The sequence below is a fragment of the Python bivittatus genome, unplaced genomic scaffold, assembly GCF_059951505.1.
Source record: "Python bivittatus isolate LINGU-HERP-01145 unplaced genomic scaffold, Pbiv_v1 ctg000580_np1212, whole genome shotgun sequence".
Classification (NCBI taxonomy): Eukaryota; Metazoa; Chordata; class Lepidosauria; order Squamata; family Pythonidae; genus Python; species Python bivittatus.
In genome coordinates, this window is record NW_028277087.1 from 665,248 (window position 1) to 692,811 (window position 27,564).

The following is a 27,564-nucleotide window of genomic DNA, read 5'->3' on the forward strand; positions in this document are numbered from 1 at the left end:
AGCCGTTTTTCTGTGGTTGGCCCAACCCTCTGGAATGGTCTCCCATGAGAAGTGTACTTGACCCCAACTCTGGTTGCCTTCCAGAAGCTTCTTAAAATTGAACCTTTCTGGAGGTCGTCTGGGGGCTGATTCCAGATGCCTTTTGGAAATAGGTTTGTGTATTTTGACGGTTGGCTTTATTTTATGAAATGTTCATTGTTATTTTGCTTTTCTTTTATACTATGAGCCCCCGAGAATCTGCGTACAATTGCGGCAGGGTATAAATGCGATTGGGTATAAATATCAACCTAGCTGCTTCTGTCTCAGGGACAGAAGGCGTGCTAATTGCTGTAGCTGTAAAGGAGCTTGAAATGATGAGGAATTCTTCAACTATGTGTCCGTACATCTCAATCCTCCTCCTTCATCCTGCCCTTGACTGTTTCCTGATGGAACCTATGTATTCTGTTGGAGAAGACTGTCTTTTCTTTTCTACCTGTTAGCATTTTGCTTTCACTGAGCAGGTGGTATCCCAAATCTTTCCTTTTTCTTTTAAATGTATCTAAAGAAGCCCTTTTTGCTCTTCTTAACATCCTTTGCTAACCACAGCTCACTCTGATATTTTACTTTCCTTACCGTTTCCTGTAAAATTTAGGCCTACCTGTCTGGGTTCTTCCTTTGTAACTCTTTCCAGTTCCTTTTTATTCCTTCCATCTCAACAGAACGCTGGAAAGAAGTTATGCCAAGGGCTACGGACTCTGCTTGTCCACCAGCAGGATAACTCTTCAAAAACAGACCCAAATAGGACCTAATTTGCTGTGGTGAAAGGGGCTGGCGAAAGAAAATGTGTTTGAAAATGGGCCAAATCCAGCTTGGGGGCTAGTGGACAGGAGCACCCCAGAAATCGTTCTTCGATGCATCCCTGTAGGAGAGCCTTGGTCATTGACCCCGAGTGAAGCTCCAGAGGTTTCAGAACTCTAGAGCGGTGGGCTCTTTTGGCTTGGCATCTTGCCTGAACCCAGCTGCTATGGTTTGTAAAGAATAATTTGTGGCTAAGTGTGTTCTCTGAACCCATTTGCTAATATGAGGTAAGAAGTTAGAAATCATACCCTGTCTGGTACAAGCCACAATGACATAGGTGCCATCGCCCATGGTGACAATGGTGTCAGGGCACACAGGTTGTTCCTTGCTCCCTTACGGATATCAATTGCAGATATCCATTGGCCCCTAACAATTGGCTTGTTAAAAGTTATCTCAAACTGGATTTCCATGAAACTTCTATACCTTTGAAACACATTTTATGTGCTTTCCAGAGGGTAGATGCATCAGAAATTCTGAGATCCTATCAGAAAATGTGCCAGCATTTATACCACCATCGTGTCCATTCAAACTCACACACATAATAGAACAGCCATGTGCCGGGTCAGATTTGGGCAGCGTTGCCTAAAAGCATTTATTAATTTTAGCATTTCCTTTCTGGTTCCCCAGAAGCTCTGGAAGCAGCAGATTATTTCGGGTGGCGTTTAGCTCTGCTTCTCAAATGGTCCAGATGCTCACTTGGATGGTTATGGAATGGGATAGCAAGCCATGTCAGCTATGCCGCATTGATTTGATCCTTGTTCTATGTGCATATACCCGTTGTCGCCCCAAAAACTGGACCAACTGTGAAGAGAAGCATGCAAGAGGTTTGTTTCTGGGATTCCACAGGAATCATCTGAGGTTTGATGTTATCTTTCATGCTAAGAGTCAAGACGCGCTAGACTTGCATAGGATGCTGAAGGTCCCCAGAGTACCCAGAGCCAAGAATAGGGCTACCTAAATAATAAAGGGGACAGAACTGCAGATTTTGGAGATCCCTTGGCCTCCCATACATACATTTGTTTGTTTGTTTGACCTGATCTTTATGTCTCCCCCATCATAAGACTCTGTTGGGCTTACATAATATAACCTTAAAACATAAAATCACAAAACATTATTAAAATAATAATGCGTTCTTTTCATGTTCCTGTTAATGGGGAGGCAGGGGTTATGGGCCCCTCTAGGGCTGCACAGGTAACACCTCCACTGCATAAGCTGCCCTGGGGGATGGTTTGCTTCCGGGTCCAATTCAAGATGTTGGTTATGACCTTTAAAGCCCTTCATGGCAGAGGCCCGGGTTACCTAAGGGACCATCTCATCCCGGTTACATCGACCCATCCCACCTGGCCCGGCAGGAAAGGCATATTTCGAACCCCTTTGGTTAAAGAATTTCGACTGGTGGGGTCTAGGAGGAGAGCCTTTTCTGGCATCGCCCCTGCCCTGTGGAGCATCTTACCTCCTGAGGTGAGATTGGCCCCCACTCTTCTGGCCTTCTGGAAGAGTGTTAAGACCTGGCCCTGCCAACTAGCACAGGGACCCAATGGGGGCTCGCAGCCCTGGGGGTGGTTGGTGGCTTGAGGACACTCTCTCTGTCTTTTGACTTTGTATATTTTTGTAAAGATTTTTATCGTTTTTTATCGCTTTTTTACTTGTAAGCCGCCTAGAATCACTCATACAGCGAGATGGGCAGTGTATAAATTCAATCAATAAATAAGAAACTACAGCAGCAGCAACCAGATTCCTGGTCTTTGGTTTCACAGGGGATATGCTGCATGCCTTCAGGATAGAAACCAAGCATATGAGGATTAAAGGATTGGGTATGTTTAGCCTGCAGAAGAGACGATGGATGGGAAGTTTGATATCTGATGGGTTGTTAAATAGAAGAGGGAGCAGATTTATTCCATATTGCCCCAGAGGGCAGGACCAGGACCAGCAACATTGGGTTAATTACATTCTTGTTAATTATAGTACAAGAAAGGAGAGTCAGGCTACACATCAAGAGGACCTGCCTGACTGTTCAAGCTGTCAGCCAGTCAGATAGGTCTTCAACAGAGGCTGGGTGGATATCCTCCAGAGATGTTCTAGAGCACTGTTGTCCAAACTTGGCCACTTTAAGATGAGTGGACTTCAACTCTGGGCCAAGTTTGGACAACAGTGTTCTAGAGGATCCTGCACTGAGCAGTGGTCCAGGAGGTAGCCAAACCTGAGCCCCAAGGTTTTTAGAAGTGAGTATTAATTTGTAATCTCCCATAGCAACAGTGTGATGGCATCACATGAAATTCTGTAGAACCTCAAAAGAAGAGGAAGGTAACAAGGGAGATCCGCTCCTGAGGCTGTTCTTGGATGATTAGTTGTATTGTCCACCATTTAGAGAAAGGCAGTTTGATTACCCAAGAATACCAGGCAAGAGCAAATTTCCAGTTGGTCTTCTGGTGAGACTAGTTGCGATAGAGGTCATCTTCCCCATCGGCATCCTGCATACGGGTTGGATGACAGATGGTTCTCTGATACAGTGATCCAACCCGCCTGAAAGACACTCTGTTGGGGAAGCAACACTCCTGTGGGAAAGTCTCATGAGAACCATGAATATGTTATAGAGTTGTGGAACTTGCCCTTTGGTTACCCTCCTGCCAGCGCCCACTTCTCTTCACTCACCTGTTCTTCACAATCCAGTACTTGGAACTGGAGCTGTTATAACCAACAACCAGCACAGCGTGAGTCAAATCTGGGTCTCCAAGCCAGGGGTTTTTAAAGATGCCTGGAGAGAGAGGATGAGAAAGTATTTGGTAAAACAAAAAACCCACCCTTCTTCGCAAGCTTATCCAGATTTCCAAAATGACAGCCAGGTACCTCAGCTCATCTCAGCTGTGTAAGAAATTTGCAAGGATTTGCCCTTTTTAATGGTAGCACCTCTTATTTGAAACATGCACTACTGGAGAAGCTTTTACCCAGAGCCACTCAGATATTTTTCAAATACTGGACAAAACCCTTCAAGTTCCTATTGTCCTAGTTTTTAAAAATGTTCAGGGAACTAGTCCCCTAGGACAGTCCTCCCCAAACCTTTTCCTTCATTACCCAAAACCGCTTATCAGAAAGTCCTTTTTACTTAAGTCAGTTTAAATGTCCCTGTTGTGAAGGGTAATGGGTTTGTGTGTCATTAAGAAAAACCACTTTTACCCAATGTTGGGTAATGTACTCAGGTTTGGGAAGCACCGCCCTACGACTCTGTTTTTCTAACTGGTTTCCTCAGTGTGGAAGGGGTCTTTTAGCAGTTATTTTATCCTGTGCTGGCAGAACAAGATTCACTCTAAATAATAAAGAAAAATAGCAAGCGTTTATGTAGTTCTGGAGTAAATGTCATGAAATTTACGAGTTTTACTTCTGAGTAAATAGTGGCTTTCTGGAGACCAGGTAACCTCCAGCCTTCTACATATCAACTTGCAGAGCAAAACTGCTTGGGCTGGGGGTGGGGAACATACTAACCAAAAGGAGGGAGTGGGTGTGGATAGCAAGTGAAGGATTCACCCTGTGTCCCCTCGCAGCTTCGGCCTGTCTTTCTTGTCACACAGATGCACAGAGTACATGCTCTGGCAATCTTCTCCTGGTAGGCGCTTAGGTTTTGCCTGTCACTATAATACATTTCTTGCAAGTGAACCTCTTGCAATTGAATCATTACCAAGGTCAGATTCTGGCACTCAGGATTGCTCCAACCTGTGGAGTCCTTGGGGTCCTCTGAGCTTGGTTGTTTTCTTGCAAACGTTTCGTTATCCGGCTAGGTAACACCTTCAGTACAATGAATGTTACCTAGCTGGGTAATGAAACATTTGCAAGAAAACAGCCAAGTTCAGAGAACCCCAAGGACTCCACAGTTCAACCCTGAGCTATACATATTCACTTCTGTTGATACTCCAACCTCCATCATCAACTTTAGCACAGGACACCTTCTAAAACCAGTTTCAAAACCGTGCATTCTTGATTTTTTGCACACTTTATTTGCCATTTTGTACAAAATATAAGCAAACTTATTTTTCACCAGTGGAACAGTGATGAAACAATGCAATTAAAATCTAACATCCATTATCAAGCCAAGGTTTTAATACAGTCGTTTAATGTTACGATTTTATAATAATTTGCATTGCAATTAAATTGAAACCATGTGCAATTATTTCTCTGGCCCCACATACCTTTTGGCGTAGCCCCTGCACCTTACCAAGATGGGAACAGGTGTGATATTATACCTCCTCTAAAAGTACCAACTCTCCACTACCATTTTGCTCTGGGATTACAGCAGCCCACCTTTTTTATTTGATCTGTAGAGTTAGCAAAGTACAGTGGTACCTCTAGTTATGAACGCCCCTCCTTACGAATTTTTCAAGATACGACCAGCTCCGGCCCCAAAAATTTACCTCGACATGCGAACTCCGCCTCTACTTACGAACCGGATCCACGGCCATTTGCCTTGCTGCCACGCGGTCACGGCTTCCTGTGGGCGAGATCGCGGTAGCAAGGAGACGTTCGGTGAGGCTTGTCGTGTGTTTTGTGGCATTTGGAAGCTTTTTGAGGTTTAAAAATAAAATGCATATATTTCAGAACTGTTTAGCCGTATTTACATTGAACCTTATGGGGGAAATTTACCTCGGGGTGCGACCAAATTCGGAGGGCGGATTAGCCATATTTACATTGAACCTTATGGGGAAATTTGCCTCGTGGTGCGACCAAATTCGGAGGGCGGAACGGATTAACCGTATTTACATTGAACCTTATGGGAAACTTTACCTCGACTTGAGACCAACTCGAGTTGCAACCAGAGTCACAGAACGGATTAAGTTCGTAACTAGAGGTACCACTGTAAAGGTATGTGTTCATACCTGGAATAATATTATTTGTTTGTTTGTTTGTTTGTTTATACAATTTACCCACCCATAGCCAGCCATCTCACCAACAAGCGAGTCTGGGTGGTGCACAACAGGCCTAAAAGAGTCAGTAAGTACATTTAAAAGATATAAAAACCAAACTAAAACAAAAAATAATAAATGAAGGGATGTTAAAAATAGGGGAGCCACCTCATTAATTCACCTTCCATACTCCGTTCACACTCCATACTCAAGCTGACGTCTTGCCCATGTTATGGTGTTGAGTATTAGTCAATGGGGGGAATCCTAGGAACATTCAAAGCTCAAGTGCCAGAAACCTCTACCCTTTCCCCAGGAACCTTACCCGACTTGTAAAAGTGAAACTCAGAACTCCGAGCATCAACTGCAGCTGAAACTGGACCAACCGTGGCCACAGCCTGCTGAAGGCCCTCCTCGTCTCCTGTCATGATGACTCCCATGGAGCTACATGTAGTAACAGAATTCTCAGGGTCATAACGACAACTATAATCATCCTGCAGAAAAATAAATAGTGACCATGGTTAGTCCTGTGGGTGTGGAGAGAAGAAACATTCCCTGTCGAAACGGGAAGTGTAAAGAGTGGTCTTGGGCAGTGATGAAGAAATGTAGTTCTGCCACACTCAGGTAGAATGCAAACGTCATGGCGTTATTGCCCACCTGGATTGAAGATCTCATAATCCAGCCCAGAGACGCTTGATAATGAGATGGGCAGTGACAAATTTGATATATAAAATAAAATAAATAAATAAGTAAATATTCATCCCTAAGTGGATCAAGGGGGATCATGGTGTTCTATCTTCTCCCTTACTTCTCATGGCAAAACGTCACCGTTGATGGCCTAAGACAGCCTCCGCTCATGACTAAAAGTCTCTCCCTGCTATTGCTTGGAGGCATTTTCAGCTAGGGGTGTGAAGCAAAGCAAAGCCGATTCCATTTGAAGCAGGCACAGGAATACACGCAGAATTACCAGTCCATCATAGGGATAGCTTTTCTCTGAATTGATTCCTCCTTGCTTCCTCACATACTCAAAAGCTTGGTTCATAAGTCCACCCTGGCATCCTATATTCCCCTGCTCCTCAGAGCAGTCGATAAGGTTTTGTTCGCTCAGCGAGACCAGCTTCCCCGTCTTCTTGAAATGCATAGCTTCCAGAGCGCCAGTGGCACTGAAGGACCAGCAAGATCCACACTCACCCTGTGCAAAAAGAAAGCTGGAGTGACCCACTGAACATCTGAAAACTTTATATTCCTTTAACAAGTTACTTGTTCTCAGTTCTTGGTAGTAGGCAGCTGAGTCTGGACAGGATTGAAGCTTTGGGGATGAAGTTAAGAGAGGAAAGAATTCAGCTTCATCTGCAAATCTTCATGAATCAGTCCAATTCTGACTTGTGGCAAAAACGGGCAGATCATAACACCCTTCTTTTCCTTCAAAGCATCTCTACATCAGTCCTCAATTCATGGCTTGTCAGGGCCATCCACCCAGGCTATTCAGGACCCACCTGATCTTTGACCGGAGTGACATAACCTTTGGCTCGCCAGTCCACATCGTCCGGAATCTGCCGTGTTTTGGAGGATTTGAACACGACGACGTTCTTTTGAGTTGCGTGATCCGAGTCAGGACGGAAGCAATTCAGTCTCTCGTTAATCTCTGCATTAGTCTGAGGGTTGCAAAGAGTATCTATTTTGAACAAAAGGATCACCTCGGCCTCAAGGTGGAACTGAGATCGTGGATGTAAAGTTGAGTGGCGCGGACTCTTAAGATGGGAATATATACTCAATGATGCAGCCACTTGTTCTAATCTTTTCTGCTGACCATCTGAACTAATCAATGCCTGACATGTCTCCAGGTCCAACAGTACTTGCTTAGCAGAATTTGAGGGAACTCAGTCTGAGCAGTCTGGCAATGAAGCATTTATAGCACACACTGTAAAGCAGTGTTTCTCAACCCCAGCAACTTTAAGATGGGTGGACTTCAGCTCCCAGAATTCCCCAGCCAGCCATGCTGGCTGGGGAATTCTGGGAGTTGAAGTCCACCCATCTTAAAGTTGTTGAGGTTGAGAAACATTGCTGTAAAGGGTATCCTGTGACGTAGCTAACTGACTCTCAGAGAGCCTTCCCCCCCGCACCTAAGTGCCCCAAGGCATAATCATGTCCCATCAACCTGTTTTTTTCTGCTCTGTCTTCATCTTGAAGTACCTTGGTGCATCAGGTGATGTTGATGTTACCTAGTTGGGTGATGAAATGTTTGCAAGCAAACCACCAAGCTCAGAGAGCACCAAGGACTCCACACTGAAATTTTTGCACTAGGGCTTCCAGGCCTTGGAAGTTATACTGTAGCTACAGATCAATTCCCTTGAACAAGATCGATACCAAAAGAGGGTGAAGCAAAATGTGTCTCCTGGGATTATGGGAAAGGAGGAGAGGTAGGGAACAGAAGGCACTAGAGTGGATTAAGGGAATACAGTACAGAAGTATGAATACTCACAGTTTTAACACATGACATACATGAGGGAGCCAGGTGGAAGAATTGGAATCATGTAATCATAAATATAACATTTATGATTGGGTTCAAGTTCTGCAGGGTGGTGGGATGGTAAAGGCCATGGAGTGGGAAGATCCCAGTTCAGGACCACCCTCAGCCATGGAAGCTCACTGGGTGGCTTTGGGCCAAGAAATAGTGAGTGCCCCAATCTTCTTCCCAAGGGTGTTGATATGGGAGGTGGGAATGCTAGGTAGGCCATCTGGAGCTCCTGGAGGAAAGAGGACATCTATATCTAATAAATAAATAAAAACTAGCAGTGAACCAGGCTTACCAAATCGCCGAAGTGGTTCATGCCAAGTCTGTAGGTATGTTTCCCCAGGTCCGCCTGGGTGTTATGGTCTTGGATCATCCGCAGATTTTCCTCCCATACAGCTCTTCGGAAGGATTCTTCCTCCTGCTGGGAAGCCAAGACTGGTAAGACCCCTTAGTCCCATCTGCCTAAACAAGTGCCAGTTATGAAGCCTATAACTAGCATTCCTCTCCTCTATAAAATGGTTCTCGGTCTAGGATTCAGTTGCCCAGGAACATACCAATAGTGACAGCCAGCTCAGCTCCCGTTGCTTCAGAATTGTTGAACTAAAATACAGCTATTTAATCTGGGTTCTACTGGAGCAAACTCACCTTGATGTATTCTTTACTGTGAGTGGCCTTCCAGTCTCTCCATGTCCCCTCCAGGCTTGGATCCAGCGCTGTGGACAAAGTCCTCAGGGAGACCAACCAGGTCAGGGCCACCACCGAGATGGACAGCATTGTCTTTCTCTAGGAGAAGGAAGAGAATTGAACCACCCGAGAGCCTGGCCGAGGGGGCCGCGTTCTGGGAATTGCAGGCCAGCAGCACCCGGTGGGCCACAGGTCCCCACCCCCGATTTACAGTGCTTAAAAAAAAGAAAAAGACTAAAACTTTTCAACTTCCGTTGCTGTCAGTAAATGCTTGAACCAAATGAAGATCATGGAAATCTCTGGAAAGTCTAGTCTAAGGATAAACTGCAAGATTATGGAGCTCACCCCAAGCTGGTTTCCTACGTAAGGCAAAGGGACAATTGTTAAACAAAGCGGCAGCAGCCCCTTTTATAAAAGGCAGATAATATAAAATTACCACTAACTGACTTCTACAAGGAAATTCTTCACATATCTCTAGGTATCTTTGGAATGCAAGGCCTTTTGTTTTAATAAGATAATGTTCTTTTCAATCTCTCTTTCTTGGACATCTTGTGTTGGGGGAAAGCACCATAGCTTCCGAAAAGCCACCGTGGAGGCGGCTGAGCTGATTTTCATCTCCTATCCCTGGAAACATCTCTGCATTTTTGTGGTGTTGCAACAGTCTCAACGTCCTAAGAAGAAAAACGCCATGTCTGATTTCTATCTAGCTTCTCCGCCTGCCTTGGTCATTCCTAGAAGCGTGTGCTCTTCCGAGCAGGTTATTCAAAGTCAACCACAGTTATTACTAATCGTGGGGGAAAATATCAATTTAGTTCATCTTTATTTGTGCAAATGTCACATTTGGCTCTTCAACCATGAATCTTTTTAAATTAATACAATTTTTAAGACCTTTCATTTATCTTTTCCAGACATGGGTTCTATATGCAATTTCGGCTAGTGTATAAAGATTCTGCCGACAACTATATTTTATAATTCATTCTTGGGAATTTCCTTTGATAATCAAGTTCTGGTTTCTTCACTGATCTGAGCATACGAAGCTAAGTAAATTCACATTCAAATGCTTCATAGCTAAGTTCCAGGATACTTTAGGGACCGTCTCCTCCAAACTTATTCTGGCTGTCCCACGTGAGCATCCAAGGAAGTCATGTTTAGCATTCTGACTCTGTGAGTAGTCAGTGGGCCATGAACCAGAAGACAATTATTTTATGCGATGGCCCCAACATTGTGATCCAACCTTTCCCCAGGAAACCTGTTTGAGAGTCACTTTACTGAATTTCTGTGAGGCTACTTAAACTTTTACGTTTAAAAGTATATTTTAAAGTGTATTTGGATTGGTTAGATTGTTGTTTTGGCCAGAGAGGAATTGATTTTGTCTTTATGATTATTTATCTTTTTCTTTTCGGCTTTGACTGATGATGATGATTACCAGCCCAAAGGCAAACCTTCTTCCTTCTCCTCCTTAGCAGGCATTTATTGCTAAAATAAAAGACAGGAGGTAGTAAGAAAGATGAAGATCTAGAAATGGACAATGGACAATGCTATAGCATCTGGAAAGCTGTAGCATTCACTTTAAAGAAACCAGAATTTTGTCACTGAACAAACCAGCTATAATCCATGGGATTTCTCGGCTGCAAAAGAGCTTCAAGTTGTAGCCTGGTTGGGAGACTAACCTACTCAGCCACAACGGGAAGAGAAGAAGACGGGTCCCGTGGTTTAGAGAGGATTCTGGGCCTGCCTCATTAAGGGGGCAGGTTTGGGCTTTCATTCTTTGCACAAAATAGACCCTGGTCTGGGAGCACCTTCAGGATTAAGCAACTTTATTAGGACAAAGTTTTGCGAATGGTAGCTCCTCTTCAGATGCACAGAGTGGGTGTACCGTTACAGGGCTTCAAACCAGGGAGTTAAAGAGGGGAAGGGGGAGAAAAACAAGGTGCAAACAGAGATTAAGAGGAAGATCTCACAGAGTAGCAAATATACTGTTCTCTGTACAAGTCTTCTGTAACGGATTGGGATTTTTTTATTGTATTGTAACTTGTTTCGTTTTATTTGGGGTGATGAAGTTTCTCTGTTCAACTACTACTAGCTTGTGGTTGATGATGGAGCATCCTGGGAGCTCTTTTGTCTGTTTTGTGTTCATTTATTCTTTTGTGCAAAGGCTGTCTAGTTTTTTCCTATGGAAGATCTGGAATTGCTGGCAGGTAATGACATATATCACATTAGAGGATGAGGAAGTAAAGGCACACCTAACATTGAAGAAGGTGTTCTTGGAGCTTGTAATTGTATTGTTGGTGTAAATGTGGGAACAAAGTTAGTATCTGGCATTGTGGCATGGTTTGGTTCCCATGTTTGTATTGTTGTCCTTTTGCCTCTTATTTTTGGTAAGACACTGTTTTAAATTGTGTGGTTGTCAGAATACAAGTACAGGCCCATGGTTTGTGAAGGTGCGATGTTGTTGTCTAATAGGGGCTCTACTTATCGATGATGTGTTTGAATGTCTTAAGCTGTGGGCTGTAGGTAACAACCAGTGATGTTTTGTCATTATGCTCTGCCTTGTCCTATAGTACATCTTCTCTGAATGTCTAGTTTCTGCTCATGAAAGCTTATGCCCTAATAAAGTTGGTTAGTCATTGCTTCCAGAATCTGTTTTGTTGCCACAGACTAACACGGATCTTCCAGATCCCCATTTTTGGCATCAAAAATTTTAATCTATTTATATTTCTTTTTTTAAAATTATTTTTGTGAGCTGTTCTTCATCCACAAGGAATCCATGGCAATTGTTCAAAGTTATAGAAAGCAAAGACATTCTGTGATCACAAGGGGAGTCCAGGAGCTGCTGAAACAGAAAAAGAGAGTGTATCTCAATGAAGAGTGTACTATGAGAACCAGAGTGTTTTATTGATCAATTGTCTTTCAGTATAAAATATCAATTTTATAAAATAAAAATCAAGACAATAAAATATGGAGTCTTTGCACTGTCCAGCACTGAAGATGTTACCTACCCAGGTAATGAAATGTTTGCAAGAAAACCACCAAGCTCAGAGAACCCCAAGGACTCCACAGTTCAACCCTGAGTTACACACATTCGCTTCTATTGGTACAATAAAATATTGATACTGTATAGTAATAGGTTAAAACCAAAAACATTAATAACAACCCCCAACTGATGTGCCAACATATGAGGATAGCAACACTCATTTACCCTCAAATACCTTTCCTGAAAAATGTAATAAGGAGATGGTCTGCCTATCCAAGTGTAGGCTCTTTGAAAGGAGGAGACCATCACTGAGAAGGCTGTACCAAACTGGAAGTCCATCTTACCCAAAGCCACAAGTTCTGGCTCTGATCATTTCCCCATCCCTCTTTGCCCAAATACCTTTTCTAGCAAATGGGGTAGTCAGGAAGGGTAGCACCTCCATGCATTTTCTCCAAAAACCAGAACACTGGATGTTAAAAAGCTGGAGATAAGAGGGGAAATAGGTGCTTAGCATAAATGTCCAAAGCGGATGACTAGCTGAGGCCAATATTGGGGAAGGTGAGAATGGTTGGTTTGGATTCTTTGGGTATCCAATAATTTCAAAGAAGGGGATAGTTTTGTTTTCAAGAGTTATTTTTCCTGCAAGTATAGAGCAGAGAAACATTAGTAGGTCATTCCTGGCCACCCGCATTCCGGAAGCCAACTGTTTCCTGACTATTTCACTCATCACAACAAACCCTTGGGTAACAGCAACAGCAACAGTTACCTGTTATCTGTGCTGCAGTAAATGCTGGCTTTGACCTTGAAGCCCTATTGGCCCTCAGGTACTGGTAGGGCCATCTGCTTCAGAATGGTTCTGCTGGTCCAGTGTGTACATCCTGGGTGGGTGTGTTGAGGATTCTTCCCCTGCGGGAGCGCCACAGAAGAGCAAGAAGCCTAGGCATTTCTGTTGTGGCACCTACCTTCTGTTGGAGACCCAGATGGCACCTCTGCTCTTGACTTTCAGGTAGCTGCCAACATGGAACTGTTCAGAAGGGCTTTGTAGGGGCTGAGATCTGGTTCTTGGAATGCTTGTTATGTCACCAATAATGTTTATGTTTCGTGCATTATGCCATGGTAAAAGTTATTTTTTGTTGATTATTTAACGGTGTCAGCCCCAGGAGGTAGACCAGACCAGAAAATCAACTCCCCAGGAAGACTAGCACTAAACTTTATTGAGAAAGGTTATAACAACAGAATCTTGCAAGTCTGATTGCATCCATTCCTTCTTATACCCCAGTGAATTAGGAAGGCGTTTGCTTGAGTCACTTCCGTACATTATCTTGTTTCCCAGAACTCAAAGAATCTTTCAGCCCTCTTTGTCTTTGTTCCTGCATATTTTTATCAAGGTCACTTCCCTTATTCTCTACAAACAGTAAACTGCCATGAATCTCGGTGAAGCATGATGATTTAAAAAATGCTAAGTAAATAAACAAAGAAGTTATAGGATGTTAGAACTGGATGGGATCTCATGAATAATCTAGCTTGTCCCATGGCTTGATGCAGGAAATCCAGAATCTGAGTACCTGTGGGAGACAGGAGCTTAAAGACCTCCAAGAAGGGAAAACTCCATCACCGTTCCAAAATATTGTTCAATTGCTCCTAAAGTTCCAATGAAATCTATCCTTGAGAAAGTATAGGAGGAACAACTCCAATTTAAGATCTGTCGTTGGGGAACAAATGTTGCTCTCTAAAGGCAAGCTGTTGCAGCTTTTCCTCTGGTGTTAGCCCTACGAAGCAGACCAGATCAAGAAGTAAACTCCATGGAAGACTATGTAAGATTTGCCCCGTTCGACAAGAGAAACTCCCGTGACACGTGTGGTTCACAAAAGAGGTTTACTCGTGCATAACGTAACAGTTACAAGCAAAGCCAGGACTGGCTTGGTACATTTACATTACTCCTTTATAGTTGTCTCAATCCCCCCGCGGGCCCTGTTGCTAGGTTACATATTACAAATTAGATTACAGATTGCCCCCTGTAATCCCCTGCTTCTACTCGAATGGCAGGTTCAGCCCAGTTCTCTCTTTCTTTGATTGTTGTTGCCTGTGGCGTGGTCGTTGCCTTCGTTGGGGCTTTTGTGCGCGCCCAGCTGGGAGCATCCCCTCGCGCCAGCCGGGAGCATCCCCTCGCGCGCTGATCTCTTCCTCAATTCGCTGATCTCTCCTTTGTCTATAGCGCCCGCGGCCCTCTGGCGTTAACACAACGCATCCGCTCCAGATTAGTGAAGTGGCGCCAGGGGGCCCATTCATTAGCTTGCGGTTTCGCACTTCCTCTTTCTGGGCTAGCGCACGAGCGGTGAAATTGACTAATGCGCGGCTGGGCAAGTTCCTGGGCGTGCAGCGCCGGCTGAACCTGACAGACTAAAGACTACTTGTTTTTAGATCGGCTATAGTAACATCATCTTGCAAGCCTGGTCGTGTTCCCCCCCTCCCTTTATAACTGTGTGAATTAGGGAGGTGTCCGTCTGAGAAGTCTGTGCACCCTTTCTACATGTCTTGGACTTAATCAATGTTTTCCTTCTTCTACCTCTGGTAATGGTTCTCCCCTCTCTCCCTCAAGGCCCTCCTCTTGACTCCCTACATCTGGTTTGATTTTATACTGAGCTCTCTTTGCCTTTTGCCTCTGCATTTACAAATGTGCTTCAAATCCCTCAAGGCTTTGTTGCTTCTTCTCTAACTCTTCTGAGGGTTTAAGGGCCCTTTTCAGGGTCTAAAATAGCGGCTATCAGCAATCAGCTGAATGTCTCTTCATCACAGGTTCCACTTGGTGACTCAAGGGAGACAAAATATCTGATGGTTCTGTTCGCTTTTACTGTCACCCCAATCGTAATGGCTCGACGGTTAACTCTCACTCCATCCTTATCAGCTTCTTTCATGAATGAACAGAATCTGCTGATAGTTTGTGGTATTGTGATCTCCTTGTGATCAAGGAGATTTAAAGAAACTGGGCAGAATCAGATTAGAGGGCCATCAAGTCCAGCAGTCAGTGACATGCCTGTAGGAACGTGTCAAGCAACACATGAGAACAGTGGCAGTTGAGAAACACCGATGTAGGTTGTGATTGCCGGGGAATGCGATCAAGGGTACTTACAGTTTTAATTCAGGGGAAGTTAAGGAAAACTTTATGATTCCCTTTCATTAAGTGTCACCTGCCATTGGGGAAACTTCCCAGTTGCTTTCCTTGACAGGTGGTGGGGCACAGTTGGGCAAGGATAGCCAGGTGTCTGAGAGAGTTTGGCCATCTTTCATCTTGCCTGAATGACGCCTGACTGGCGTGGAAGTGCTCCATACTGGTGGGCTGGTCCAGCTGGCTTGAGCCAGAGAAACCCCATTTTGTCCATCTTTGTTCATGGTTGTTCCCCTTCGGGCCTGCACTGCAAATTCTTGGAACAATCATGTGGTTGCCATTATTGAAGAAGTGGTACCCTCCTGACCCAGAGCAGCAATAGACTCAGGACCAACTCCCTTTTAGCTAGAAGTTTGACATACCAGCCTTAACAGCTAGGGACAGAGAGAAGGGAAGAGGCTGCAATATTTTAGTAAGGAGTCCACCTCTTGCAGGGCGGGGGGGGGCGGGGGGCTCTGCCCAACTAGGGGGGTGAATAATTTACTGCTTATTGCCTATTGCTTGCCAATGATCATGTGCTTTTGTTTTCACAAGTGTATAAAAACAATGCTAATCTGTGTATTGGGACTCTCGATTTGTGCCTTGGGTCCCAAGAGTGCCTCTTTATCGCTGCACAGAATAAACAGGTTGCAATTTCCCAACCTGCATGTGATTTTGGCTCTTCGCACCAGGTGAAAGATCTCAGCATTTGGCCGGGCCAATCCATCGCTTGGCCAAGAATACCAGGACTGTCAGTTGGGCTATTTCTGCCCACAGGTCTAGTGCTTTCAAAACAGCACTGGATCTGTTAGTTTAAATGTGGGTCTGGTCCTCTTCTGGACCATTAATCCCACGTCCCCAAAACGCCTGAATGCCAGGTCCTATATGTGGCTTAGGGGTGCAGATGATGTTAGGGTCTGAGATGTTTTCACAGTTAGGGAAGACAATTTCCCCGAGAGCCCCGTTTCACATTCATAAAATCATAGCATTGAGAGTGGGAAGGGACTAGTCCAACCCTCTACAATGTGCAGGAATATCAGTTAAATCGTTCTTGAAAGGTAGCTGTCATCAGCTGCTTCCTAAAAACATTCAGAGATGGACAACCCTCAACGTCCATAGGTGCACTCTTCCACTGTTCTACATTGTATGGCTTCTGTTAACAGCGCTTATGCAAGGTATAATTTGCCACATTGAATGCAAGTTGTAATTTGCCATGTGTGACAGGCCTTAGATCTCCCCTTGTCACTGGGTCATTCCTCACAGAGCTGGGGCAGGCAGGCATCTTCCCGAAACCTGAGTAGAACAATGCATCCCTGAATGCAGGAGAAACTGCCAGCACGACCCAACTGTGGTCCCTATATCCAGTTACTATTCCTGGCATTCCTAGGGTCCAGAGTTCATACCTGGGTGTTTCTGGCTCATAAGCACCTCTGTGCTAAGCAGTTCAGTGAAGGTGTCCACATAGTGTCCATCTGCTGTAAAAAAAGGCAAACAGCATGTTTGGGATAATAATAAGTGATACTGAAAATGATTGATGATGATAATATGCCATCAAGTCATTGTTGACTCATAGTGACCACATAGATAGATTTTCTCCAGGATGATCTGTCCCTCACCTGGTCCTTCAGCTCTTCCAACAGCACTCCATTGCCCCTATAACCGAGTCCCCCTTGCTGGTCGTCCTCTTCTTTTCTTTCCTTCCACCTTTCCCAGCATCAGCGCCTCCTCCCTAGAGCTGGGTCTTCGCATCATGTGTCCAAAGTAGGACAATTTGAGCCTGGTCATTTGGGCCTCAAGTGAGATCTCTGGGCTGATTTGTTCAATGATCCATTGGTTTGCTTTCTTGGCTGGTACTGAAAATAGAGATGCCAGAATCAATGCCCTTATGTAAGTCAACAATGTGACTGTATCTGCAATACTGTGTGTAGTTCTGGTCGCTGCACCTCAAAAAGGATATAGTGGAATTACAGAAAACCCTTTCTTGCCAGAAAAGGCTGTGACAGTTGGGGCTTTTTAGTCTAGAAACAAGGTGAGCGAGAGGGGACATGACTGAGGTTCAAAATTATGCCTGGTGTAAAAAAAAATGATGCTTGGCGTGGGTAAAACGGACAAGGAGAAGCTGTTTTCCCCTTTCCAGAATAACAGAACCAAGGTCACCCAGTGAAACTGAATGTTGGAAGAATCAGGACAGACAAAAGATTTTTTTTTTTTACACAACATGTAATTAACTTTGGAATTCACTGCCACAAGATGTGCCGGTTGCCAGTTTGGCTGGCTCCACAAAGGAGTTGGACCAATTCATGGATGTCATGGAGAATCAATGGCTATCAGGTGTGATGGCGGTGGGACTGCCTCTGAAGGCCATCTGTTGGGAGGCTAGTGGGCTTCCCGGTGCAGTCGGTTGGCCATTGTGAGAATAGATTGCTATCTTATGGTGTTACGTACTATGGGCTGTGAATCCCCCAGCCCAGCACTTTTGCTAATGAATACAATACATTCAAAGTTTGTAAAACCTCTTATGCAGGTCTTCATGCAACTTTATATAGAGAAATGCAAGCAAAAAACACATTTAAATGCCTTTGACTTAAGTTCATTGAAAGGATTTTGCAGGGTTACATGACAAGCGTAGAACCTGGTACTGAGGAAGAGTTGAGAATCTTTTGGATCGGGTTTATGACATGGTTAAATTAAAGCCTTCGGGACAACTAGTTGCTGATGTCGCAAGCAGAAACGAAGCAGGATAATGACTCATGAGGTTCTGCCAATACAATGATTTTTTCACTGCTCATTTCAATTTCAATTTGATTTTTCAAATTGAATTCAAACTGGTAATTTCAATTTGAGTTTTTCAAATTGACTATATTATTGGTTCAAGGAGGTGGAAAAACTCAGTTGGAGCAGCGAAGGCTGACGCAGGTGATCGTGGAACAGATCACTGTTCGTGGGCAAGTTCCAAGTCAAGCTAAAGCAGAAAAACAAAGGAACAATATGTCCATTTCTTTTGCAAAACTGAAAATATTAAATCTCAAAGCTGAGCTGATGCATATAATTGCTTTTTTTTACTGAAATGGAACAATATATTTAAATACAGCATTAATTTCACTGAATTTCTAACAATATAAATGCAATAAAGTCATTTTAAAATATCATTCCTATCTCACAGCCAGTTTCTCTTTTTACAAAATGTTCTTCCTCAGAAGTTAAGTGCCAGTTCCTTGACTGTTGGTAACACTTCCTAAAAGGCAGAAGCTATCCACCACTTTAATATCCTTTTTTGTCAGTTCTAAGGCTGGTTGTACCTGCTATCATTAGTTTGGTTTTCTTTATATTTAATCTTACTCCCATTTTTTCATGATGCTCCTTGACTTTCATTACTAAAACTTGCAGATAATTCAGCTTATAACTGAGTATATCTCGAGGGAAGCTGAATTTATTTATTTATGAAACACATTTTAGGGCTGCTCGGCTCCAGAACAACTCTGGGCAGCTTGCATCTTTAAAAAGCAATAAAAGAGTACAGTATTGCCCAGCGTGATTGTACGAAGATGAGCGTGGTTTTAAAACTGGAGGAGAAATCATCAGTAACATGTGCTATGCTGATGACAAAATGGGGCAGAAGAGAATGACAAGGCGAATGGACTTATTTACAACAATAATAAATGCACGATTGAGAGACCTTAAGGCCAGGCTGAGCAAAGACCATCCTGGAGAAAGTAGAGTCAATACTGACTTGACAACACTTAATCATCATCAGTCACGTCTGCCCCGTTGTTTTGAAACAAGACTCAGCAATCAGCATGGCAAATGGGAAGAGTGGAGGGTAGATACCTACACAGTCTTAGTTCAGAAAGATGGGTTTGGAAAGACCGGGTCCTTTTCATTCCCCGTTGCTACTAGAACTGCTGTACCGTAAGTGCCATGGAAGGGGCTAGTGAAGGAACCCTGGTTTTCTTCAAACTGTTCTCCTTTTTCCAGCTAAACGCCCTGCGAGATCCCTTCTAGTGCCTAAAGGCATCAGCTTATTGGCTTTGCATCTGTAGGGTCAATTCTGTGTTCTACTAATGTAGCAGTGGCTTCCTTATCTGTGAACACCTCTTTGAAATCTACTAAGGGTGTTTCTAGACCTGCTTTCCATTGATCTATGGGCGTCACAGTATTCTGTGTGTGTGTCTATCAAACAAAGAAGAAGTGATATATGCTGAACTACATCTTCTGATTTATGAGCTCCGAGTAAAACAGTAGTTTCTTTTCTCTCAACCCATTTTTTTTCAAAAGATTTACATAGTAGGCCTTGTTTTTTCTCCCCCACCCCATCCTGGCTGTGTTAACTGTTGTTGTTGCTTGGTTTTTCTCAGCTGCTGTATATGTTATTTATCACTTTGTTATGGGATTTTTGTTTTGCTTTTAAGCATTGTTTGCCACCCAGAGTCATGCATTTGAGATGGGTAGCCATACAAATTGAATGAATGAACGAACGAATATAGTTTACAGGTCCTGTTTTTTTCAGGCCCTCCTTCTTAGTTTGGAGCTTGCATTTTTGATTAGGCAACAGAAGCAATGTGTTTTCTCCTCCTGTTAGAGATTTCTCTCTAGCATTAATGTCATGCCAGCACTTCTGCCTCTTTTTGGTGTTCCTGTGCTATGCCAATGAATTTTTGCTGTTTTTCTTTTTCCAACCAGGTTCTTTGGTTCTGGAATTTCATTAGTCCAGCTTTTCTTCACCACATCTCACAACCCTCTTGATTTTCTCCCATAAATCAGCTCAAAAAGGCAGAGACCCACGGACACCTATGGCCTTCTTTGTATGCAAAGAGTATAGAGGGAAACCAGATGTTCCAAAGCTTTGGGACACTTTGCGCACCCTTTTAAAAACAGATTATGCAGCTCTGATTTAATCTCTCAGATCATCCATCTGTCTCAGGGTGCTACAGAGTAGTTCTGACCCCTGGTTTGCATACAAATATTTTCAAAGCAGACTGGAAGTCTAAGGCTTGATGATCTGTGAGGATCTCCTTGAGGATCTCCACCTTACTGAATATCTTCTGGAGGTCACTGGGAATGACTCTTGCAGTGACTGTGCCCAAAGGAACTGCCTCGGGGTTTCTTGCAGCATAGTCAGCAATCACAAGGAGGTACTGATCTCCTTTTGCTGACTTTGACAAGAGACCATCTCTCTCCATAGCAATTTTAGAAAATGGAACAGGAACCGAAGGAATTCTGTCCTTTGCTTTCCATGGATTGCATGGATTCTTTCCATTTCCTATCCTGTTTCTCCTTGGGTTTTACATACGGGCACCCTGGGCAGGATTGAGGATGAGTTTCCACTCCTTTCCTGGCCAAACGAATCTGTCACTAAGCCGTCTTAGGATTTTCTCTTGCCCCTTGTGACCAGAAATGGTACCTTCATGGAGGAGTTTCAGTTAGTCTGCTCTGAAACACTGCTCCATTTTCTCCCCAGCGCATGATCTCCTCTAATATTTTCTTTTTCCACAAAGATAGGCTCTTCTGTCTGCTCATGTTCTTTGTCTGCTCGTCGGCAGCTCTCAAAAGAAGAATCTTTCCCTTTTACATTTTGCTTCTTGGACCCTGTCTGCCTTCCTGGAATGACTGCTTTCCAAGAACAGGGAGACCTGAGTGGGATGGTGAGATTTCAGAGAGTGCTTCTGCTTCTGTTCGCTCCTCCTTCCCCCAACTTCCCTTCTTCTAGCCTTTGTAGCTGTTCCACTTGGGTCTTAATAGTAATGCAGCCATTTTTACTTCTTCCTGCCACTGTTGCATGGTAGGACCATCAGGTACCAGTTGACCTGATCGTGCAGGTCAATACCACGAAGACTCATTAGGCATATACATTAGATAGATAGACAACTTTCCATAATAGCAACAATTATTTTCTGCTTTTCCAAAATCTCTAGTGATGGCCTCTGAATTGACTCTGTGTGAGTTTTTAACCAAATGTGGTTTTATGAAAGTTCTCCCATTGCCAATGTCCAAAGTCCTTCTGCTTCCCAGTTTCTATGGGTAAACTAAGGTATTGGACACTTTTGGGGAGGGTCAAGCTTTAGCCCATATGTCCAATTTTGCCACCACGAAAATTATGAACAATGGAATTGGAATCAATTAATCGTGCTGCCAAACTTTCCCCAATATACTGAAATTAAATTTTAACAGACCGTTTGGAGGGAGTGGGCTCCATCGCGCCTGAATGTCCATTAAATATTAATTGTGGTGATTTACATCATATGCATCGTTTGTATAATAGCATCGTTAGGCAAGTGACCTACAAATTGCCTGTTGTAAAATTGAAGTAATATTAAAGTAAATTTAACTGCCTCATCTGGACCACTTCAAATGCAACAGACTTGTAACAGACTTGTCTGTTATTTTGGAGGGGTGTGCAGATGGAAAGTTGGTCTCTCTGCTCAATGGGGGATCATTGTGGTTTCACCGGAGTTGGTTATCAAAACAGCTTCGGCTGTTAATCACTATGACTGCCTTAAACTTTTCCGCTTTCAGAGATGTAATGAGTTCTCTTGTATTCTGAATGTGGCTGCTTTATTGCTTTGTAAAAAGCACAAGACTAGTAATTTTATGCCCAGTTTGATGTAGCAGGAAGCTACTGTCCTCTGCTGACCTATTTAGGCATTTAGTGCCACGTTCACCAGCAGAAATTGTCTTACCGTGGTAATATTCACTACTGACCACTAGGAGGCACTATACAACTGTAATACACTGTAATGCAAAGTTAAATTTAAAGGCCACCTGGCTCTGGGTGGCTTACATTTTAAAAACAGAGACAATGAAAGGAAAGGGGGAGAACACAACAACCCAAAGAGAAACCAACAGTAGCCCCACTACCCCGAGCCCTGGGAGCAAAGTCAACTTTTCAAAGACTTTTGGGACATCATCAGGGTGGGAGCCATATGGATCTCTGGGGGGTGCTGTTCAAAAAACCCCTTTGGGGAGAGGTCTTGAAGCTTCTAGTAGGAGGCCCAGACAAATCAACATCTACACAACACACCCAACTTAACCAAATACACCCAGATCGAAATAGTCAGAATCATGGACCTCATCAACCTCTGCCTCACCGCCTATTTTCAGTTTGATGGACAGATATACCAACAAATCAGAGGAACACACATGGGGTCACCACTGTCAGGACTCATAGCAGAGATTATAATGCCACACCTAGAAAATATAGCACTTCCACACATACACCCTAAAGTATGGATCCGAAATATAGATGACACATTTGTTATAATAAAAAAGGAACGACTAGAGAAGACACATGAAACCATCAACAACATCTTCAAAGGAACAAAAGTCACCAGAGAGGAAGAAAACAGCAACACGCTACCCTTCCTGGATATCCTCATCACCAGAGGAAAGAACGGGAAATTAGAAACCCAAGTCTATTGAAAAACAACCCACACTAACCAAGTGCTCCATTACCAGAGTAACAACCAACCTCCCACAAGAACAGCCGTGTAAGAACATTATTCAAGTGAGCACAAATGCATTGCAGCAACCCAGAACAGCAGAAAAAGGAAACAGACCACCTATACAACATCTTCCAACAAAATGGATATCCATGCAACTTTATCAAAAAGTGCCTGGCCACTCAACCTACTACAACACAACCAACACAAGCTGTGAAAAGGATCACACTGCCATACATCAGAAACCACCAACAGACTATTACAACACGGCATCTCCATAGCACACAAGCCAACAAAATCATTCCAAAATACCCTAAGTAAATCAAAAGACCCAGTAGCCCAAGAAGAAAAAACAGGAGTCATCTACAACATACAGTATAAGGACTGTAACAAACACTACGTAGGACAGACGGGCAGAAGACTAGCAGAGCGCATCCACGAGCACCGACTAGCAGTCAGAAGACATGATGAAAACTCCTTAATCTCACAACACATGGACAGACTCAACCATAGTTTTAACTGGGAAACTTCAGCATTTTAGACCAAGCTAAATCCAAATATGCAAGAGAATTCTTGGAAGCCTGGCATTCAGGCAAGGCAGCAATTAACAGACACACAGAGATAAACAGCATCTACATACTATTCAAAAGAGACAAAAGACCAGAAGATCGCCTCACCAGCAATCAATCACCAGCAATCATCACCCAGATGAGCAAAGGTTACCACCAGGCACACAATCAAGCAGTGAACAGATGCTAATCAAGGAACTACCAGAGGAGCAAAACAAAAACCCCACCCCCAGCAGCACTGGCAAGGCAGGCCACAGCACATAAATAGAGAGCAAACCCCAACCCATTCTAGCACTGAAGATGTTACCTAGCTGGGTAATGAAATGTTTGCAAGAAAAGAACCAAGCTCAGAGAACCCCAAGGACTCCACAGTTCAGTCTTGAGCTACACATATTCGCCTCTCTTGGCAACATCTGTAGCTCTCTAGTCTTGGGAGTACAGGGTGAATAGGAAAGGGAGATGTACCACTCACAGCAACTCAACAGAAACTAACTCTACACCAGCTGGCCAAACAGGGACGGAATGCAGTTGCCCATTTGTTAGTGGGCAAGAAATACATGTATACCACTATTCAGGGCTGCGCATTTTGTGATGGTTGCCAATAGGCTCCTGGGTATAATTCAAAGAGCTGGATTTGATCTAAAAAGCTCTACGTGGCTTGGCACCAAGGACTTCAGCACCATCAGCTTCAAGTAGAACCTCTCTGTCCGTGTGGGGGTGCTGAGGGTATTTTCCTCCCACCCCTAGAAACTGGGGATGGGGGTGGGCTGGAAATGACTTCTTCTCAGTCATGGCCCCAACCATCCCAAATTGACATCCCTCAGAGGTCCCTATAGCTCCCCCCTTGTGAGAAAGGAGCTGAAGGCAAAGGTGAAGGCAAAAAGAGAGCCTTTAATATTTGAGATGATTGACAGTTGCAGGATGGTGATAAAGAAGACCAAGAAGTTGGTTTAATGATATCTTGTTTCATAGCTTTATTGTGTAGTAAAGGCTCTAATGCTGGGAAAGGTGGAAGGAAAGAGAAGAAGAGGAGGACCAGCAGCAAGGGGGACAAACTCCGTTACAGGGTGATGGGTCCACCCTTGGAAGACCTGAAGGACCAGGATGGGGACAGATCATCAAGGAGAAAATCTATCTACATGGTTGCTAAGAGTCAACAACAACTTAATGACACATAATCAATGTTGCTGCTATTTCATGGTATGTTGTAAACTGTCTGGAATTCTTAAAGGAGTGCCAGCAATACAAGAAGCTCATCAATTCATTTCTCTCCATGACCTCTTATAACATTTATCAAGGCATGAAAACCCAAGTTTCACACCCTTCCACCATTCGCTGCCTCTGCAGGTCCACAGAACGCAGCAGGGCACCCAGAGCCAGCCTTCAAAAGCAGTGGAAACACCGGCTGCAATGGGGCGAGGTCCTGCCTGCACCAACGTCAAAAGACCAAGAAACATCAGATGGATCTTCCTTGCTGCTGGTCTCCTGGCTTTGCTGCTAGCAGAACGGGCAATGAAGGGTGCCGGGTTTTACACACCTCGCAACTGCTGCTTTCAATCTGAGGCTGTCATGTTAAGTGGAAAAGACTGTTTTGACACCAGTACAGCCCAGGATGACTTTGGTTTGTGATACTGGCGGGCTGTGGGTGAGATGAAGGCTATGGAGACCCAGCAAAAAAAGAGATCTCCAGAAAATGTTTGTGCCGTGGTTAGATTCAAGGGCTCCCCCTCCCAGCATCAGCTGCACAGCTTGTGTTTTGGATCCCCCCAAAAGCTGTAATTCTCTAAACCCAGACAGATATTACAGCAGAGCTAGGACAACCCCAGAAATTCATGGGAAAACACCTTTTTCAATCTTTGGCCTCCCCTCTGACTTCAGTGGCCAATTCCACTTTCCTCTTTCATTTAAAAAATAATAATAAATTCCAGTTTCCTTTCATTTTGAGGCATGAACCATTTAAACTACAGAGTGAGCTTCAAAATAGTTTACTATGATTTTTTTTAAAGACGTATCCTGCTGCAACACTCCGAAAAGAGATGATCTCACCCAGCTGCATGATAATTCATCTCTCTCAAAATCCTCCAGTGCAGCCTCAGACTTACAGCTCTGTAGCCTAGTGATAAAACAGCAAGCTTAACACTTCCAAGCAAAGTGTGTTGATTTTCAGAAACAGTGGTTTAAAAAAAAAAAAGACTGTTCAATTTCTGTTTTATTCGTCCCTCTGATAGGTGCAAATGTGTCATTGCACACCAAGGAATAGACTGAGGTGGTAGCTCTTTGCAACCGGGCAGACACAGGGTTGTGCAATGACCATCCATTCTGGGTGCTCTGGCCGGATCTGTTGCATATGTAGTTCAGAAGAAATGTTTTTTGAGGAATTAATGAAACAACCTGTGAAATGCTGACCTGTCACTGTTAAAAGGAAAATAAGACTCGTGGGCCGGAACGTCCACAGGGAGGGGCTTGACAAGAAAGTCAAAATGGTGACTTCTCTTGATTTGTAAAGTGATATGTGCACGCATAACAGCATCTATTGAAAACTAATATTTAATTTACCTTAAATCTATTCTATAACTGCCTCCACAGTTTTTTCCCCCTCTTTATTATATTGCTATAAAACCTGATGCATTGTATTATTTCAATACAGTGAAGTTGATATAATATGATTAGAGATTACAGGTCATCCTCGTTTAGCGACCACAATCGGGACCGGCAACTCGGAGGTTAAGCGAAGCGGCTGCTAAGTGAAACTGCAACTATGCTTATGACCTGACTTCAGCTTGCCTTTGCTTTATAGGCCTGTGAAGGTCATATGAACTCCTTTGGGACCAATGACAAATGGCCCTTCATCTCTTGCAATGCCTTAAGCTTCTACAGGGTGAGCAGCAGCATTCTGGGTAAGGCAGTCCCTGATGTAACCCTGTGCTGTGCCAGGCTGGGCTTCATAAGAGTGGTAGAAAAGTCACCTATGAGCAGTGACCTTAATAAAATTATCTATCTATCTATCTATCTATCTATCTATCTATCTATCTATCTATCTATCCATCCATCCATCCATCCATCCATCCATCCATCCATCCATCCATCCATCCATCCATCCATTCTACTACCTACCTACCTGCCTGTTTCATTTATTTGTCTATCTAGTTCAGTGTTTCTCAACTTTGGCAACTTTAAGACGTGTAGAATTCCCCAGCCAGCCATGCTACACGTCTTAAAGTCACCGAGGTTGAGAAACACTGATCTAGTTGGTGGGTTGTCTATCATTGTCTGTCTGTCTATCAAGATTATATAATAGTATAATTAATTCAAGCAGCACATCCCGCCTTTCCTGATCCGAAAAAGCTTCAGTGGACAAAAACACGTATGAATTTTCACAGTTAACAAAATGAGTAACTGATAAAATCATAGGATGAAAAGTGAGACTGAGCAAAAAGGAAATAGAGAGATTCCTCTATTTCTGATGCATGCAAAAATGTTCGGTGGATATGCCCTGCTAAAAGCAATGTTTGGGCGGGAGTGAACAGAGAAGCGAAGGGGTTTTGTTTTACAGAAAAAGGGAAGCGGAATTATTTCATTTCAAAGACTCAGTTGAAAGGAGCTGAGAATCAGAAAGTTTGAATTGCAAAAAACCTTCTCTGCTGTATTATTCATACAAATAAAGCCCACGTTAGAATCCATCACTTTTTAACTTAAGTTAACATTCCTAGTAAACTCCATAGCAATTTGTTTTTGCATTGTCTCGCTACATACTGGGGCTTTCCAAACCTCTTTCCCTAAATGACAAAACTAACCTTGTTTGGGCTGAGAAGCTAAGCAAAACTGGGCCTATTTGGGGCTTGGATGGTAGACTGTCAAGAAATCCCAGGGCTGAACATGGGAACGGAAACAAGAAGTTAAAAAAACCCCCAAACAACTCATCCTGCAAGAAGCCTGCTTCAAGCAGTTTCTAAGATAAACATATGTTTACAAAGGCATCAGGAGACTTATCTTTTTATGCCAATTGTACAAAGGAACTTCTGAAGTGCAAACGAATAAATTGATGCTGGCTGTTAAAATGCAAATTTCCCCCTGCTCGCCCCGTCTTCCCAAACACGAGCACCCAGCACCGTTCGCAAGGGGCCATGGCTCCTGCGTGCCTCATTGCAAAGGCCAGGAGGACCAGAACGGCTGTTTTTGCTACGGGTGGAATTTGTAGTGGAATTCTTTTTCGCGCATCACTGGGCTGGAAAAGAAGCGGGAGTGCGCTCTCCCCACACTTGCAGCATCGATTTTGCATTCTGTGGAATCAAAGCCGGTGCGGAAGGGGAGAAAGCTTCATGAGGAAGTTCATGCGAATGCAGCAAGCAGAAAAAAAGGAACAGAGAGAGCTCGTGAGATATTAGTCATCGTCGACGTATTTATTTATATATTTGTCCGTTTGCTGATTTCCCCACTTTTATTTTGGCCAACGCAAGGCAGCATACTGACCTGATGCTCCTGTTTTCTCCGCAACAACAACCCTGTGAGGTGGAC

At 43.7% G+C, this 27,564-nt stretch overlaps 1 protein-coding gene across 4 annotated transcripts in view; it reads right to left on the reverse strand.

The window, feature by feature from the left end:
• Positions 1 to 1,399: 1,399 nt before the first annotated feature.
• LOC103048941 (cathepsin L2-like) overlaps positions 1,400 to 27,564 on the reverse strand; it is a 48,401-nt gene continuing 22,236 nt past the window's right edge. The window contains exons 1-8 of one of the 4 annotated variants that reach the window (XM_088149316.1): positions 9,271 to 16,880; positions 8,887 to 9,024; positions 8,537 to 8,662; positions 7,223 to 7,381; positions 6,694 to 6,918; positions 6,052 to 6,220; positions 3,490 to 3,592; positions 1,400 to 1,638 (exon numbers count right to left, since the gene is read on the reverse strand). In XM_088149316.1, coding sequence (XP_088005442.1) covers positions 1,542 to 1,638; positions 3,490 to 3,592; positions 6,052 to 6,220; positions 6,694 to 6,918; positions 7,223 to 7,381; positions 8,537 to 8,662; positions 8,887 to 9,015 — 1,008 coding nt within the window. In that variant the 5' untranslated portion in view covers positions 9,016 to 9,024; positions 9,271 to 16,880 and the 3' untranslated portion in view covers positions 1,400 to 1,541. Of the gene's footprint in view, positions 1,639 to 3,489; positions 3,593 to 6,051; positions 6,221 to 6,693; positions 6,919 to 7,222; positions 7,382 to 8,536; positions 8,663 to 8,886; positions 16,886 to 27,564 lie in introns of those variants that run through there. The other 3 variants (XM_088149315.1, XM_088149317.1, XM_025170635.2) reach the window with 3 other exon arrangements.